Source organism: Battus philenor, unplaced genomic scaffold, assembly GCF_028537555.1.
Source record: "Battus philenor isolate CCGP_79_NKW_IND1 unplaced genomic scaffold, ilBatPhil1.0.hap1 SCAF_3, whole genome shotgun sequence".
Taxonomy (NCBI): domain Eukaryota; kingdom Metazoa; phylum Arthropoda; class Insecta; order Lepidoptera; family Papilionidae; genus Battus; species Battus philenor.
In genome coordinates, this window is record NW_027181693.1 from 8,669,391 (window position 1) to 8,689,428 (window position 20,038).

Sequence of the window (20,038 nt, forward strand, 5' to 3'; positions counted from 1 at the left end):
TGTAGTTTAGCGGTTAATATTGGTTTATAAATCTGTTTTGTAATAGTAATTTTGTATTAAAACATTATTGTAAAATTGTCAATTCTTTTTCTGTCACGTAATATTTAAACGTATGTTTGTATGTACTATAAATCCACATACGCCTCGTATTCAAACCCATGTTCATTTAAATTTGTCTGGGAAAAAAACAGCACCTTATTAATAAGTGAATTTTAATTTATCCTCAATGTAAAAATGACTTATTTTTTATGGCACTCCAACATGTATGGCAGAACAACTTAAAATATATTTATTATACTGAGTAACAAAGAACATTCTATTTAAAAGTAAGTTCTTGTAAAAGTAAGATTAAGGCTATTTTTATCCTCTAGGACAAAATAGAAATAGTAAGGTTTTCGGTTTTTGTTCTTAGACTTTAATGCCAATTCCTTATATAATTCTATCTTACAAATAGGTTCGTGAAAAAAAAAAATTGAGGCATAAGTTTCCAAAATTTATTTACATTTGACCATAGTATATATGCTGTTGCTGAAGAAATTTGGGAACGGGATCAAAATAGATCTAATTCTGAAGAGACCGAAAGATGTGAAAATAAGTCAGGATGTTGGAACCACAGGGTTATGTGGCGTGCATGTATTAACACATATCGCGTCTCAGCCAAATATTATTTTTTTCTGAGTGGGTAAATTGTGTGTGGCCTGGCGTTCTTCACTTCTCTCTCAACTCCTTCCTTCAATTTCATCAGCTGTTGGCAGCAGAATTACGAATCTATGGTTTTGACAGGCGGTAAAAGCCCATAATAAACATTTCTCCTCAAATTACACCACACCCCTATTGCAATTTAACCCGGTATTTGCCACAGTCTGCGGAAACCTGACCGATCTTCGACTACGATCTCTTTTAAACGTTCTTGTCTTATATGAAACGCTTTTCATCATTAATTGTTACTTTATTCAAAATCGATTCGGTTTAATTACTTCTCAATAAAAAAAATCACAAATGAGTACACGGTTCAATAAGTTTCTGTTATTGAGCTCGTATGGTGCCTAAATATCGAGGCTTTTCGTATATCCAACTTTTCGAATCTGTTTTGTAGTTAAATTAAAATTCTTCAGTTACGACTTAACTGTTAATATGCAAATTTTGATCAATCTTCTCAAAAATGACGTACATTTTGTCCGTAACTAGACGACCCGAGCGAGTTGCACCTTTGATGAAAAAAATTCTAAATTCCCGGATTAAAAAAGCTTCAATAAATTTTTTGCTACTTATACTAACATTTTAACTAACATAAGGTCCATAAACCACACAAATTGTTTTTATTCAATTTTAAAGTAAAATTTTTAAACGTATTTATTTTTTCGTTTGATTCTCTCCTTTTGTCACAAAGAAAACAAATGAAATTTAATAATAAAGGTACTATTTGCAGAGAGGTTTATTCCCCGGCCAATATAAGAAAGTCAAAAATTTTAAAAACATAAATAAAACAACACAGTTCAGGAAAATTTCGCTCCATACATATTTGTAACATAACAGGAATCAGGTTATGTAACAAATATGTCACCTATGCACCCAATTCCCCTTCTTTGAACATTTACCAGGAGACCTGTTTATTGCCAATACTTTATTATATAATAATGCAAGTGAACCAGATTACACTCGGGCGGAATTTTTATTATGATGAATTTTTTAAAAAATGTTTTGGTCGACATCTCAATTTTAATTAACTTTAAATAATGTTCATTTAGCGACATTGATTATATGAACTCGTAACTTGAATAATGTAATACTAATTAATTCCTGAAATTAAAAGAAGTTTTAAAAGAGATGAAGGCATTTATTGTTTTTTTCATGAAGTACTATAAGAAAATTAACAAAAATACAAAAAACTCATTTCCCACAGATTAAAATTTAGGTATGAGATAAGTTTTTGTAATTTTCAATATTATATAGAAGTTAAAAAAAGTTTTAATTAATGTTCGATGAAAGTGAACTAAAGCATTTTTATTTCAACTATCAGCCCATTTCCTAAACCGCTGTTCGATAAACTTCACTATTTTATATACGGACTACTTATTACCATGTATTGTATATACAGTTGCGAGTATCTAGTAAAATTTTGATATTTTAGAGCTATATTCAAAAGTTATACAAAAATATCAAAAATTATAAATAATTTAGTAAAAAATAAAAAAGAATTTTGTTAACATACAAAAAAATAACATAAAAAGTAATCGTTTGTAGGATAAGACTTACGATAGATGAAAAAGATTAGAATAATGCTTGACACAAAAAAACAAAAAAGTTAACGTGTAGAGTGCTATATACAAAACCATGTTATTGAGTGATGAAACTTAGGCTTTCATAATGTCATATAATTTGCACGAGCCCTGCTTTGTTTTGTTATTTTTATAAAGATATATTTAGTCTTAATCTAGTCAAAATCTAGTCCTTTGTTTAACTTTATATAATTTCAAACGTTATTTATAATTACCGCAGAACTATTTAAATCATCACGGTGGACTGAACTACTTTGGTAGAAATAATTTATTCACAATTATAAGCAATGATATTTTTCCGATTTAATGTTTTATGCCGTGTGACAAAGACCTACAAATATTACATTTTAGACAATTATTACGCTAGATATTGTACTACATATTGTCTGTTTAAGATAATGTTTAAGATAATCATTATTTTAATAGAACAATATCTAGTTTATTATATATCAATATTACCAGAAGCTTTCAAGAAATATTAACTTTCGTCTTATAAAGAGTTTGATTCCGTCATTTGACCAAAAAATATTACCTAACATTTTAATTTACGCAATGAATACAATTATAATGCTATTAAGTAATCATGATATGGGTCATTTAATTACATTAAATTTGCCGTAAATTGAATCATTTGCGGTATTCGGTCAGATGAGTTTTAATATTGTCTATGGGTCTATTTATGATAAATTCTGTGACGGTACTTTATTATTAATAATGTTATAGTCCCACCGAAACCGCTGTACCGCGCGTTAGGTATTATATATATTAAAAGGTTTTAGCATGTTATATTCGTATTTTACAATAAAAAAACATACCATATAACTATATCAAAACGTAATATAAAATAATCAGCAGCGCTCTTTGTCTAAATGTGTCTAATAACTTAACACTTATGTATCGAGAAAGTAAGGAGTAGTTGCGTAAGCTTAATATTTTGTAACGGCTGTTAAGATCGACTTCGGCGAAGCGGCAACCGGTAAGATACAACAGTAATCCTTGCCTCGAGCAGTTCCAGGAGGGGCGAGTAGCGCGTCATGTAATTGCAATCTTCAACACTGATTTTTTAAACAATTTTATTATTTTTCATCATTGTGACTCGTATGCCGAAAAAATCCGTAGTTGTACAATAGTGTTTTAATATATTTTTTTAATATCTAGCTGAACAAAGGCGTCGGGGTATAACTCTCATCGATGTTTCATATCATTTTGTCTTAATGCATGTTATTATTGCACTGTGTGGCAGAAATTAATTCCATATGTATTTTACAAAAAAACCTGTGGGCTATTTATAACTTAAAAGCCAGAGGTTCTCCGAGAGATGTTTTTATATATATTCTGACCAACGCTTCTCAATACATATTTAGTCACATAATGTTTATGCGCATAAAAACTTAAATACGAATAAAAAAGTGAACAACAAATGTTAAATAAGAGAAATGAAAATTAACCTCTTGAAAAAGTTCACAAATCATTTTCGGGTCTTAAATGTACGATTTTGTTATAAAAAAAAGTCCCACAATATATCATAGATCTTCTTTTTCTTAGTTTTAAATCTAAAATTTGAAGTATATTATTAATTAAATCTTACTTTAGCATTCAAGAGTTGGCCGAAATGTCTTGAAATGGGTTTGTTCACCTATTTACATGGTTGCTATAATTACGTGTACATCAAACATGGTCAAATTTTGTTTAAAAAGCGAAACTGATGAGTTTTTGTCTACCTCTTCTCTGCAGATCAGTATTCCGAGCTGGTGGTGGCTTGCTAATTATTATGGTAAAATAATTGACGATTCAATATTGCAAGTAAATGTGAACTCGAATATTTTGAATTGAATTTGATATACGAGGCCGTTCGTAATTGTATAGTTGGTGAGACACCCTGGGCAACGTCCTCGGGAAAGAGGTCCAGCATGCGCGGAAGATAAATTGGTCGTTTTGGTGCGTGCGAGAGCGGTGCGGGCGGCGCGGGGCGCGGGAGGCGGCGGCGCCGGCGCGCGGAGGCTGCCGCGCTCAGAGCACCTGCGCCCGCGCTCCGAAGCGCCGCTCGCCGTGTGCTCGAGTCCCCGCACCCGCGTCGCGCTGCACAGCGTCGTGACGCCGCAGCGCCGTGACGCCGCCCACGGTATGTGTGGCGCCGGTAGCGCGTCGGGGTCGGGCGGCAGCGCGCTCGTTACTGCGCAGGCCACAACGCCGCAACGCCGCTTGCTGGCGCGCCCGGATCAGCCGCCTGGCCGGTTTTGTAATTTCGCCGGGCGGGCTATGACGTCACGATACTAGTTTGACGCGCGTGCGTGACGGTCTGCGCCAGGACGCCCGCTGCCTCCGCCCCCGACCTTAGTACCTGTGCAATGACGTGCTCGTTTGTCTTCTCTATTCACAAGTGATAAACATAGTGCAATGCCGACGCCGTATTGAACGTCACAATATTAAGAAAGGATCATGCCGCGCTTTTCTTTGTTCTGTGGTCACTTTTTTATCAGCTCCAATGAGAATTACTTATATGTTGTTTCGAAATTTTTAAAATATATCCGTTAGCATCGTTAAATCAAATCACTTGCGCTATGGAAACAGCGCACCGAGCTAATGTTTTCTGTGTGAGTGAATAAAAAGCGCTTATTTCGAGTCTTACAGTGTTCGGCGAGTTTCGTTCGTCAATGTGTGCGAGAGTATACTTCGATATCCCAGCTCGCGGCGAAGCCTTTTCATACTTTTATTTTTTTTCTGCCTGCGGCGAGGTTGAGGCATTTACGAATATGTAGCTTGATATTAATATATGAATTAAACAAAAATTGTGAAGTAGAGTTATGTCGAAAAATTTTCACGTTCATGGGTTGCCTGTTATAGCAAAAAGAGTTATTCTATTGGTTAAATATTTTAAGTTCTTTGTTATTTCTTTGCATACAAGAAAGTTCCCCACTTACTGAATACGATTGTAAAACAATAATTCTAATTTTGGCTTTTAAATATTTAATATATTCTTAACAACCCCAGTTTTTTTAATAGTTGTACTTCCCAAAAACACTTTTTGAAAATTTTGGCCTTGCAAAACTTGGCTGAGGACTAAAATAATAGCAAGCTCTATTTGCGAAACGAGACTAGAGGCCTGTCTATTTGGAAATTCTTAAGTCGGAGAGTGACGTCTTCGTGTTTTAGTTCTCGATGTTTGGTAAAAGTAAGTGAAAATTACACAATTCCGTCAACTGTCGATTGTTATGCTTATTGCTCAATGACAGGTTCGACAAGCACGTGTTCGTAATAGTCGTTTCCAGTTTGTACCGTTCCGTGGTACTTGGCTCTGAGCGGGCCTGAGCAGCTCCTGAACAAGTTCGGGCGCTACTCGGCGATCAGGTGCTACTCGATACTTGTTCTTCTAACTGGACTCCAGTCAGCTGTTTCTTTGTTTCCATTACCTTAGACAAAGTATACTCTGATATGATAATATGTTTTCTTGACTGTGTTCTAGTCAGTTTAACAATCAATGTAATTTAATTATAATGTGGAAATACGTTCACATTTTAAAAGGTTTTTGTTGAAACAAGTTGTCAAAAGAAAAAAATTTCGAAGGGTTAATTAAGTTTTAAAATAACTCGTTTGTTACACAAGAATATTGAAAGTCATCTGAGCACGCCGCGGCACACGTACAATAAATGTTTTGCTTGTGATGGAGCGAGTAATGGACGAGAGTAATGTATTTCAGAAGCGTGTATCGGGATCGTCTCGTGCGGAGCGGGGCGGTCCCCGGCGGGCCCGCATGGCGTCGCCACAGGACAGTCCGCGCGCCTCGCCCGCATCGGCGCCGCGTTCGCCAGCGCCCGCGCACGCCGTGCTCGCCACCATGACCCCCGTTCAGCCCGCGCACGACTACTACCCCCACAAGGTCGAGATGGATTCAGACGACGGCTACCCGCCAGAAGCTCATTCCTACCGCCACTCCCCCCATGAACTCGCAGCTTATGCTCCCGACAGTAAAGTACCCGTCCAGCCAGATGTTTACGATCAGGGTATGGATTCCATCGACGAAAAGACCCCTATTGATCTCATTTACGAAGACGACAAGCAAACAGTTATTTATACGACCACCCCTGACCAGAAGCGAGTAGAAATGATCAGTGGTCAGTTAGAGGACGGGCAGCTCGTCGGCGGCGGCGGTCAGCTCGTGGACGGCGGCGTGTCCGTGGTGGTCGGTGCGCCCGGACAGGGCACCGTCCTCGTTCTCACCGACCACGTCGTCGACGAATTGGGACAAGTTATCACAATACCCAGGTAATAAAAATATCTAATATTCAATTTATATTGGATGACGGAAAATTTAAACATTTACGTCGTGAACTGGTATCAAGCTAATAATAATTTCAAAATCAACCTATCAAAACTCTTGCCGTAGGATATTAAGCCGCCTTCAAGTTTATCGCCTTTGCATAATTTATGATATATCTTGACAAAAAGTAGTAGTATCAGGTGTCCATATATTTAACGACTGGAATTTCCATTTCGATCTTTTTAAGTTTTGTGGAAATTATAGCAAGCTTCTAATTCCATATGGCAACAAAATATCACATAACGTTCCTTGTGATATTTTTTGTAATTATTTTTATGTTATTGTAATTAACGAATTAAGAATGAAAACGTTAATTTAAATTTACGTGCACACGTTTACGCTATAATATTTACGATAGCACATACAGTTTAGTGGGTAACATGGCAATGAAATGTGCTCAGCATTCTAACGACGAACCGTCTAGTCGAGTACTTAATCACATGCGAGTATTAATTTGTTGGTGCGTTGCCACCTCCTTGGTGTGGTTTGCTTTGTTAGAAACAATGGATTGTTTGTGCAAGTGAGTGGTGTGAGTAGTGTGAGTGGTGTGTGTGGAGTCAAGAATGAGGTGCTCGTGTCGGAGGTCCAGTGTAACGGTTGTGCGCTGGGAGCGGCGCGAGTGTGTGGGCGGAGCGACGGGCTCACCTTGAACTTGCCGCGAGAGCGGACGCACACCGACCGATCTCACTCCGATGATGTGATGTTCGACCAATAAATATGCTCATAGCTTCCTTTAATTTTAACTTCATCTTTGTACGAACACATTTGTATCGTTCAACACACTTTAATCAGATTCAAATATTAAAAATTAATCAAGCGTAAAATTCCTACCCGAAACATAATTTTATACATCAACTTATGATTAAATTTTCTCACGTTGTTCTCGCTGGTAGCAGCTTAGATCAGCTTAGACTGGTAACCTCGAGACACTCGGCCACGAAATACAATGCATAGGTTTCTTTATTTATACTTCGTTAGAAACACGTCAGATTAATTTAAATTCTCGAAACAATGACCATCAAACGTTTGCTATTTTAGGAATTTACGGCAAATAAACAGAAGCGTATTCATCGCCGCGTCGCGTTATTCACGATGTCGCGTACTTGTCTTCTTGCCTACATTAAAACTTAATATAATAGTTTAGAGCCAATGAACGTAAATACAGCAAAAACACGTCACGTGCGTGTCATTCATAATACATCTAAGCCTGGTATCTGCGATGACTACGTAATGAAAAATTTAGATTTGTTTAGTCACTGGCTTAGAACTATTAAATCCCCAGACAAATTTTAATTCGGATCCACGCAAATTTAGTAATCTTGATATAATATAAATGTGTATAAAATTCATAAGCTACCAACTACATATATGCCATATAATATCATCTGTATATTTAAGATATATACATGTATAAACATGTAGGTATGTAGCCATTCATTCGTTCACGTAATGTCGATATTAAAAGTTTCTGTACAGGATTGAGATAAAAAAAACCAATACAGGAGTATAAATATAATGAAAGGCAAGTAAAAATAAATAAATAAGACCGATATGGCTCGGTACCTACCAGCCCAGTGATAAAAACTCGGCTGAATCGTTTAGGTCGCGGGCGAGAGCCTGTGCGACTTCACCCGCCGCGCCTCCAACACTTTAATGACGACTTTTTGTTGCACAGCGGTACACGTCTTGAGGGGCGAGCGAGTATTTCAATTAATTAAAATTATTATCGTCAAAATATCAGTTGATAAACATGTATCCTCAAAAATAATTTAACCCGATGTACGCTAAAAAATTTAAAAAACGTTAAAATAAATAGATAATAGTGATCTAAGAAAAATATAATTGCTCTTTTAACGGTTGAAAAAACTATTTATATAATTATGAATGCATCGTATAAGAGAGCCGTGTGATCATCTACGCAAATTGCCCGCTGTCTGCTGTGACTTACAGAACTCTGTAAGGCGACAGGCTGCCCGCCGCCGCCCGCCGCCGCCTCGCCGCCCGCCGTCGCCCCGGCGCAGTCTTATTTTATTGCCTCGCACTCGTTGCGGCGACCCTCGAGATGAGCTTACAATCGCTTGCCTTCTTGTCCCAATCATTATTTTATGTAATTATTTAGCCAGTAAACATTTTTTGGGGAATCATAACAGTTATACCGGCTTTTTATCAGCCGATATCCTCTTTACTTAAATTTATACAAGGTTTCCAATATTTTGTATAACGTTTACGACTCTTCCATCAGGTATTACAAGGATTTCAAATATTTCCGGAAGCATTTGTACTTTGAATAATAGTAAAAAAAATCCTTCGGCACACTAACAATTGCGGTCCTATTTAATGCTTTGATAAAACTATAATGTATTTTAAAATGAATAAATAATAAACGAAGTAAATGTAAAAAATGCCAACAAAATTGCTACGGACCGGGTCAATAAACTCGTGAAAGCGGGAGGCATTAAAGCTGTTAGTAAAAGACATCAACGGGATCTCGCTTTACTCCCGTAGCGAGTTGCAAGGTAATGCCGTCATATCGGAATTAATGACTTATGTTATAAAAAGATAAGGATTTTAATGGAGTAATATTATTTTATTTAAAGTTAAGCAGTATGTATTATTATATTGAAATCATTTTAAATATATATTGTTCCTCACTATATAATTCGGCTCCTAGAGAAAATTTAATAATCCGATTGTCCTTAAAAAAAGTAACGATCATTCTTTCTACCTGTTGCCGCTGTCCGAGCGAAATAAAAAACGGTTTCCCCTACTAAAGGGTTCACTTCCCATCACAAGGATTCTGTATAGGCACACACACACATTTAAATACCTTGCGGCGATATAGATAGACATACGTATGTGCAACGCAACGTGGCATCGATGCGGCAGTGTCCGACAGAAATCTCTACGGGGGATAAAATTTCTTATAAACATTAGAATAGTATGGATTTAAACTCATATCATAAGTATACTTACTTTTTATGAATACAGATACGATAATATCCTTGAACTGCAATTACCTTAGTTATTAAGTATAATGAGATAATGAATATCATTTTATATTAAATTAATTTATACTATAAAAATGTTATGTCGTAAGGTTATTGAAAATCTTGATATATCTTATACATAATACAACTAATTCATTGCATTTCTTCGTTTTCATAGTATATTCTTAAGTTTTTAGCTTTTAAAATTACACTTTCCCCGATGTTTTTATTATTTGAAGAAAAAGTTATCCAAATATCCGAAAGGAGGCAGGTCTTCCCTTTTTTATCAAAGAGCAACCACAAGAGAAAATCCATTATAAGGCTTTATTATCTTCCGTCGAGGTTTAGAATTGTAAGATATCACATTTTATTGGACGGTTTCGTTGTAACCTTTCGATTAAAACTGAATTCTAAAGAATATAATCATAAGATTGATTTTAAACATTTTGACTTCTACGGATACGTTTATTATTCACGGAGATATGTAACTTTGTTATATTCGGGGATTCATTTGTGGTAGGTTTTTGTTAAAAATTACAATAGTATTCGAATAAGTTGCATGCGATATATCAATTAACACTGTAATGAGGTTAATTTCCATATTTCATTAAAATATGTAACAATACTATACTCGTATGTTCTCGAATTGATTATAAATAATTATAAAAAAAGGATTTTAAAGCTGCTTCTAAAAGTTTCGTAACTGCTCACCTGCGAATTAATAAAAGAGTTTAAACAAAGTCAAAGCAAATTTAAGTAGGCTTTTGTGTTATTACTTAGTAATAAACAAAAAATAGCTTAGGAAGTAAATATTAAAAACAGTTTATTTTACTTCAAAATTAGTTTTTTTAACAACAATAAATAATGTCTGGTAAGTCGAATTTAAATTAGCTTGTTATTATAAATGTTTACGTTTCAGTTTATGTGTCTTTACGGTTCCGAGATATTTAACTAAATTTACTTATTGTTGCGACTTTAAACATATGTTAAATTTTTGTAGATAATATATTTTGTCTATACATATACGTTTATGTACGTATATAAACATTTATGCTCTTGGGAGAGCAGAATGTTTGTTGGTTGTTCTCATTTTGCCGCCATCTTTGTCTCTTACTTCACATGCATTGATTCTGAGGCGATTGCGAGGGCCCTCATCTTATTGGTCCATCGCAGAGCTGGATTTTAAGCCATTTATTTTACCTTTTATAAGTCACGTCAAAATCGTTTTTGTTTGCGTAAAGCGACCAAAGTATTATAGTTTCACAATTTAGAAAAACAATTATTTAACCCGGTAGAGCAATACAAGGTTACAGATAACACTGTATACTTGTGTAATTAAAATTATTAATCATGTGAATTTCGTATTGTTGATGGACTATTGTATTTCGAATCTTATCACTGCACCATTAAAAGTCGCACTATAGATTCTGTAACTGAACGATTCACATTTGGTATATTTATCTGAAAATATTTGTCACCATCATTAACTACTAGTGTTAAGAAAGCGGATTTTATTATAGGTTAAGGCTCTTAATCATTAATTGTATAATATTCTAGAAAATTTAACAAAATTGATTGTTAGTTAATTTTAAAATAAATTAAAAATTTTCTAACCTAATTAAGTTAAACTTAAAATTAGTTAATAACAATATTTTATTGAATAATAATTTAGATAAACTATGTTTGTCGACAAATTTTATTTAGGCATTCGACATATCACTCTTAATGATTTCGAAATCATTAACCAACTTAAATAGATAGGTATCTGTAATCGTTGAATCGTTAAATCGGAGAAACTGTTTATTCATCACATTGACATCTACAGGTCGCCTATGTGTGTGTGCGTGTGTGTGTACGTACACCGCGGGTTATTGGTGTGATAAAGACAGAGAACGTAGTGGTCCTCTGTGCGACCGAGAGACTGAACTCTTAACAAGGTTCGCTTTGCCTTATAAGAATATGAATGTACGATTTAATTAACTTGAATGTTTATAAAGCTAAGATTATTTGTGGTAACATAAGTCAAAAAACAGTAAAAAATGAAAACATCATTTCAATAAAGAAAAAAGTATATGTAGATTGCAGACAATTTTCTTTTTTACTTACTTTTTTATTTCATTACTACTTTTTTCAATATCTATCCAACAGTATAGACATTATAAATACAGTTAAACACCAAAAAAGTTAAAATGCTATTTGTGTTTAAGATATTGCAAGATAATATTTTCATGTATGGTTGTAGTGAGCAGAAATGAATAAAAAATATAATTTTGCGTACGTAGTACATGAGGACACTTGCAAATCCATTGGCGGTTTCAAAATTATTAGTACTATTTACACCGGACTCGGATTCAATTTAGAAAGTGATCAAAACATATTCCATGCGGATAAAAGAATTAAATAATATTGCATTCCTTCATTTCTTGGATGATAAATGTAATATTTTTGTGAAAATAATTGTGAAGCCTCGAAAAGAATTTAGTTACACATGTATTTCATCATCATATGAAACGTTCGTAGATTTTAAAAGGTAGGAAATTGTTTACAAATGTATGCAGGTACAGGAGACAGTAAATCGTTAATGACTTCTCAACACCATTTATGCATCTTAAGGTTGTACATTCACTCGTGTGCGTAACGGCCTATCAGGCAGGGTGTGCGGTCTGGGGCCGAAAACGACGACATTGCGGCAAGGAGCGCTTGCTCGGCGCGGCTCGGCTCGGCGCAAGGGCGCGCCTCTCACTCACTCACGTCACGCCAATGTTTTTCGGATGCCGATATAATTATTGCGCTCAATCGATATCTGCCACGTTTATTATAACAACACATTTTAAATTATTTTATTTTACTTTAATCAAGACGCTGTATTCATAATGGGTCTACATACTGCACATTTTTTGGTTTTACTATTATTGCCGTGCATATATAGAAGGATATACAAAAAGCAAAAGTAAAAAAGTTATCAAAATGATATTTATAATATTAATTTAATATTAACATGGTAAAACATGGTATTGAACAAATTTGGAAAAATCGTATGGTCTGTTAAATGTATAAAATCTGGTATAAAATTTGTTGGACATTTATAAATTTGCTTTTGTACATTCATATAACATGTACGAAAGTAAATACTGGCGTAGCCCAACGGCTTGGAAAATTGAAGTGGCATCGGGCAAGCTACACACTGTACAGAACAGATGGCCGCTGGCGCCTTAAGTTTTGGAGTGGAGACAATGAACTGGCAAGCGCGATGTCTATCCACGAGATGGACCGACGACATTGTTGAGGTCGTCGGAAAACGCAGGATGCAAGTTGCTTCCCACCGGTCTTATTGGGAATCCATAGGGGGGAGGGAGAGCTACGTCCAGAAGTGGACGCCCTACGGCTGAAATGATGACGATCATCACATGTTTGTGATTAGTATTTTTTATTTTTCATATATTACTTATACATCAATTGCTTTAAAAATTATTATGGCATAACAAATACTTTTGCAACACAAAAAGGGAAATTACGGATGATTTGGAAACAATATTACGGAGAAATCGCACTAAGAATGTTCTTTCATTAGGCAAAAAGCAAAGAATGTATAGAAAAGCAATACTTCATTTTTAAAGAATGAAATCTACAAAGGTACTCCGAACTCTAAGAACATTCCTTGGTCCTACCCTTAGTTCACAATATGGAAAAGTCGACAAATAAAATAGAATATTAAGTTTTCGCTACACGACTCAAAGATGTCATCTCTCTTTTAGTATTCCTTTTTTAAAATGTTATATCTCATTATTTATTAAAGTGCATAAGTCAGCCGGATACAAACAGTGCAACAATTAAGGCCATTTTACTTATAAAATTCTAAAAACTTTTTCACCGACCAAATATATGGCCTGTTCATATAAAAAGGTTATAGTGGATTTTTTCCTCATTATTTTGTTAAATCCACATCTTTCCTCGAAGCTAAAGAATCCACTATGTACTCTAACTCGGACGACGAAAAAAGAAAGGCTTGAAGGGGCAATATGGTAGTGTTTTTGCGACGTGGTGCGAGTGCCGGGCGCGCCTCGCGCTACGTACAAGGAATCGCTCCGCAACGTCCCCGCTCTGCTGCGATGTAAATGATCCCCTTGAATAATGTATCCCATTCTTGGTCAACTCTTCTACCATCATATATGGCACATGGCGATTACCCGTTACTTCCAACTGCTTTCTATCTACATAAACTTGCAAAGAAATACGCTAATTGCCAAAGCGGTTACCAGTCTTTATATTTTTGCAGCAAAATCTTTATATGGTTAGATTCCATTCGTCGATAAAATTAAAGTTATGGAAAATTGAGGCTACACTTGGGACTAAAGTACCGGTCCATCTAACACTGATTTATTACTCTCGCTTCTTAAAGTTTTGCTTAGCCGCCATATTTACCTTTTATACAAGTTAAGTGGTTTCAACGTCCATTAAAATTTACGTTCCTTGCATTTTGTTTAACTATATTCACCAATATTATAACTATTAAATTTGCACCAGTAGCTATGACTGGCCATTCAGACCTTAATTAGCTGTTTGTTTTTGATTTTGTTATTTTCCAACCTATCTTTAATACCATGACTACATACCTTCTATTTGCAAAATCAAATTAAATAAATAATTTTCAGACATTCACCAAACTGATAACTTTCTATACAAAATGAAATGTTACTTATCGAATAATTTATATAAAATCATTTACCATAAGCGCGAGTTTCTAGCGAATTTGTGCTAACTTAAACTGTCTATGATCTCAGCGTATCGCTATTTAGTGCCCGCTGTAATGTTATCGACCTAAAGTAGGCACATTATGTATCTATAGCGGCCAGTCGCATACAATCAAATCGCGTGGTAGATATGTACAAGCAAACAGCGTGGCGGAATATCACCGATGTCTTACATACCGTAAAACAGCGTTGTATAGTGTTAGTAACAAATGATAATGAACTCTATGAAAATTCTACTAGATGCGTTTTTCGTGGTATTGTGTTAGGCGAGGCGCACGGGTGGGTCACGACTGACGCGCACGCGTTCGTGACCTTGCCGTGTTCGTTGCGCAGAGGTCACACTCTTGCACTGATGCGCTCTCGCAACATTGAGCTTTCCTCAACAGAATCCAAATATTAAATATCAGTTAATATCAACTGATATCAGTACTATGTTTTACATTTTAAAATTACTATTTAACACGTTAAACACTATCAAAATCGTAGTACAGCTGACTTTTTCATTTCAATGCTTTTTTTATTTAACTCATACATTTTTCAACAAATATTCATTGCTCCTTAACTTATATTATAAAATAGTTTTTTTCTGATTAAAAAATCAATCTAATCGGTATTAGAAATTAGAGTTTCTATTAATGAGACATAACTGCTTTTAACCTTGACTTCCTAACAAAACCTTAGTCTTATCTTCGGCTTAATAAAATTTGCGAGAGGAATTTTCAAAAAGCTACTTAAAATGCGTCGGTGCGTTGCGTTCGCAAGTAAAGTTCAAGAACGATATAATGGCTATGAAAACGATCTTAACTAAACGGTCATAAGGTCTACGCGCGTTGTGCACAACGTGGGCACGGCCGTATAATTATGAGTAATCGTACTAGACGTACGTATGTTCTAGCATTGATCGATTGCACTCCTGTGTTCTGCAAATGAAATTAGAAATTTACCAGCTGTAGTCTTACACGTTGTTACCTACTAGTTCTGTCCCTGTTACGAGAATTTATACTTGCGGCTTAAATACCAATGAGACAGATTAACACGCGTAATAAGGGAAAAGGCAGAGAGGAATGAAGAATGTTGCCATAACCAAGCGTTCAAACTTTCTCCGGCGATGTAGGTATTTCATTGCAGTCCAGATTTAAATAAAAATATATAGTAAAGGGAAAACTTGCATAAATACATCTATATATGTAAAACAAAGTAGTGTTATTAACACCATTTTTAAGTCTTGAGCGGTTTGACCAGTTTTTAACATGTTTGTGTTTTTCTTATTGTCTTCGCCTAAAATAGGATAATAGGTATTAAAATTAGATATTCTTCCATTAAAAAATATCATTAAAAACATCTGTCAGCCATGTATAAAATTTAACAAAATAATTTTGTGAATATTTGGTTATGAGATATCTACACATTCGTGTAGAGTAAGCGAAATGAAGCTCGCAGGCCAACTAGTGTAAGGTACGCTTAATTTTTAAAAATCTCTTTTTATTTAATCCATTGCATCGTTTTCGGGATTAAGCCCAAAGTTGTGAAATACAATGATATAACACGAAGTGAATGACATTTTAGGTTTTAATATTGTGTATGGCAATCGTTAAATAAAGTTGAAGTTTGAAGTTATCATATTCTCCGTTTCACATTTTTTTAAACTATGCTGTTTTAATGCTGTAGTATAGCACAAACATTTTATTGTCTTTAATACACATAAACAGCATTTTAATTGATGTCTGTTAATCGTAGTAAAGTATTTGCAGGAATACATATTATAATATTCTCATAGGTTCGATAAAGATGCTTTAAAAATAATTCAATAACCAAGAAAAAAAATTACTCGTAAGACTATACTTGGCAAAAATGCCGCAATAAAGTCCTCAGATGGCGCTGTTCCATGGCATGTCTTCAGTTTGTAAATGCTAATGCATGTCCATTACATACGATACACCAATTTGTACCGTCTCCACGTAGGGAACTAACGAGAAAATCCATTTTTATTTTTGCTAAAAGCAGCAGTCTGCTCCGTTCTTGTTCACTAAAGGTTTGTTTGTAGTAACAAACTGAAACGCGCATGGTATATAAGAATTATTGGATAATAGCGATGAGTGACCAACTTTAAACTAGTAAAAACACTAACCAGTAATGACACGTTCGTTAAGACAGTATGGACTCGTAATGAATGTGTTTAATTAACAGTTGATTAATATATATGTAACCGACAACCTAGAAGATTGGAGAATTAAAGTTTTGGTGGGCAGGTCGTATAGCGTGTGGACCAAATGGTGGCATGAGCCTTTAGGTTCCGTAGTGGAGACAATGAACCAGCAAGCTCGACGTCCGTCCATAAGGTGGACAGATGACCTTGTTAAAGACGTCGAAAACGCTGGAAGCAGTTCGGTTCCCATCGGTCTTGTTGGAAATCTATGAAGGTGGTCTATGGTGGCCATCCTACAAGTCAAATAATGATCAATGCAATCCTTTAATTATTGTAGTATGCAAGAAACCTTATCGCATTTCGCCATCTTCGTGTGAATATAAAAAAAATCAATTTTAATTAATCGAACTATTATTAACACAATAAGTTCTAATACATAGCAGTTAATACTATTAGAAAAAGTGCTTTATTTACATCAAACTTAGCACCATTTTAATGTGAAGATTATAAAAATTTAATTTCCATTTGATATCAAATGAACTACACATTCACTACTGCAATATTTCTCGTACATTATCTTATGATAGATTAATAACCACGTCGGTAATTAATAATTCACGGACGCTGTACAATACAACGTAAATATTAATATTATAATACTTCAATTGTATGGTATAATTGTTGTTTAATTATAATAATTTATTTAAATAACTTAAGTTCTTATTTAACATTAATCTATTTACTTTGTTTCAAAGTCTGCTATCTATTTCAATATTTTCACACCCTATCCGGTAAAATGTAGCGGCTTGAGCTGAGGCTTCCCCAGCAGCACTCGAACTTCGATACTTTAAAAGAGGTCTTAGAGGTCTCAGAGGTTCAGGTTCTTAGAGGTTCTGAGAGAGTTCTTCTACGCGCTCTGCGCCCTGCCATCACAAACCCGTGGAATCTGCAAATGCCATTTAGGCAGCAGTAACAGTCAAAAAAATTGACTCACATCAGAACATGCAGAATTTACTAAATTTAAGAAGCTGGTAAAAACAACCATTTTCTGTCTCCAATGTGTATTTTGTGATTTCATGTTTCATAATTATCCTAGATTTGTCGTATCGCCTCACTAATGTAACGTTTTATTTCCCTAAAAGTAACGGCCACAAAATTTCTTCTACGTTGGTTGATCATAACTGTATGACATTTATCAAATGTAAGCTATCAATACTTGTTGATGGAGAGCGGTAATAATACATATGCTATTGTAAACGTTATTAAATATCAACATTAAGCAACTGAACTGAAAGAATTTTAACTGGTTAAAAGTTAATTAGTTTCATGATACCCGATTAACGTATAATGTGACAATTGTTTGTTCAATCTTTATTAACAACTTTCATATAAAACCTGTAAGAAATTGAAATTTATAGTTTAACTGTGGCTTGTACGAAATCGTTTAATTTCTTTATAATCCTTTTATAATAATGTGTGTTTATATATGTATATATATATTTATAAAGATAGTTTCTTTACACCTCCCCCCATTAACAAGAATTTTTTTATAAAATTTTTGTTATCCTCTATTTAAAAGGTTAGCGAAATATTTATAAAAAATTTCTTCCCAAACGGGAGATTTAAAGGAGGTTCCACCGTGATTTAAACTCGGATTGCTGGATTCAAAGTCCAGAGTGCTAACCATTACACCATGGTACCACACATTTTTACATGATTATTTTTCTGTTTCTTCTTTAATGGACAAAAAGAAATATTAAATAAAAGGTATGAATAAAACCTTAATTGAAATGCAATGAATTTGAAACGCTCGCTGGAATTGTCCCTTCATAAGATTAAAGCGAGTAGGAGGCGGCCAAGCGATAGAGGAATGAGACTTGCGATCTTGAGGTCGAGTGCTCGATTCCTGGGGTACAACTTTATATAGCACTTTGTGCAATAACTCTATAGAGTTGTCACTATTTACAAACAAGTTTCCAGAGGATGGGCAGTAGCGTCGTCTGCATACTATCCTACAGTAACCAATACTACACTACGATCCTCAACCCACACACAACTTTGGGTCTATTCTTAGCAGTAGGCGTTTATGGGTTGAAAGGAGGAAGCTTAAAGTGACGTGTATAATTTTGAAGACGAAAAACAATGCAAGTAAACTCCCTCTTACTTCAAATCAAGATTTCGATTTCTTCACCATACACATGAGAGGTCTTAGAGACCATGAGAGAATCTGAAATTAAAAAGTCAGACGCATTCTTCTTCGTTTATGGCCAAATCTTTTACCACACAGGCTGTTCAATTATTGAATTAGTTAGCGCCGAGTATAATATGTGCCAAGGCACTACCTTTTTTTATGAAAATGGTTAAGAAATATTTACTAGACCAATTAGTGACATACCCTTTAATTAATTTTTTTCTGTCTCTGTTTCTTTATTATTTCTGAGGCAAGTGCGACGCAAGTCAGTTTGATGTTTTTACTATATCTGTATATATGTATTATACCGTATTGATTATAAGGATATGAGTTATATACATATGTATGTATATGTATGTATGTATATGTATGTATGTATATGTATGTATGTCTATGTTTGTATATATCAGTGTTTTATCAATGTGTACACGTTACCTACCCGTTATTTAGACTTGTACTGTTTCTATACTATGATCGTCTGGAAGAAATTGCCTCGTGTTATAAAACCGCCCATTGCACTATTATGAAACTATGTTTATATTTTCTATCGTTTGCTATAGAGAATATTAACTAACTAAAGATGAAGAGGTTAGACAAAGCCCAATGTGGAGGTCGTAGATAATTTCTTAGGACCAGAATCATTAAAAATACGCGTTATAACCAAAGGTAAAGCAATGTCGATTTTTCTAGTGTCGTTATCTCAAATATAATATTTAGAACAGACAACTTCAAATGGCAAATTTGAAAGAAAGTATTTGTCAAGAAATGGCGGCTATCACGGAGTCTACCTGCTGAGCCAACATAAAAAAGTTTTTTACGATTAAATGAGTGCTGCGAGGAAGAAGGGATACATTTCGATATTATAATTTTACAACGAATAAATTACCGAAACTGTGTACTTTAATAAATATTTACATATTTTTGCACGGCTTACTTATTTTTTTTATTGATACAACGAAGAGAAACTCTCTTTTGAGAATTCTTTATATCTTCTGATATTGCTAAAAAAATTAAAAGGACACGCGGCAACAAGGTCACTTAACGATAGTTTTCACAGTTATTACAAAGACGCATGGTGCAATATAAAAGATGCTAGGACGTGTAAGTAAAAACTATCGATGAAATAGATAAGGTTAACATAATCTATAGCATCAAAAATGACACGAACATGTTCAGATAGAGGAGAAAGAAGATATTGACCTGCTTCGTGTAGGATTTTATTCGCAAAATAGCATATTAATCGGAATAGAATATTTTAAAGCGATGAGATTAACCTTCTCTCATAGATGGGAAAGACCAATGATTTAAAGCAAAGCAAATAGGTATGTAATAAAGGGTAGCAAGATCCGTCATTGTGGCGATCTTT

At 34.8% G+C, this 20,038-nt stretch overlaps 1 protein-coding gene across 6 annotated transcripts in view; it reads left to right on the forward strand.

Moving 5' to 3' along the window:
• The first annotated feature begins 4,325 nt into the window (after positions 1–4,325).
• grh (grainy head) overlaps positions 4,326–20,038 on the forward strand; it is a 102,377-nt gene continuing 86,664 nt past the window's right edge. The window contains exons 1-2 of one of the 6 annotated variants that reach the window (XM_068770985.1): positions 4,326–4,401; positions 5,977–6,542. In XM_068770985.1, the coding sequence (XP_068627086.1) occupies positions 6,031–6,542 (512 nt within the window). In that variant the 5' untranslated portion in view covers positions 4,326–4,401; positions 5,977–6,030. Of the gene's footprint in view, positions 4,402–4,672; positions 4,874–5,896; positions 6,543–20,038 lie in introns of those variants that run through there. The other 5 variants (XM_068770984.1, XM_068770986.1, XM_068770983.1 and 2 more) reach the window with 5 other exon arrangements.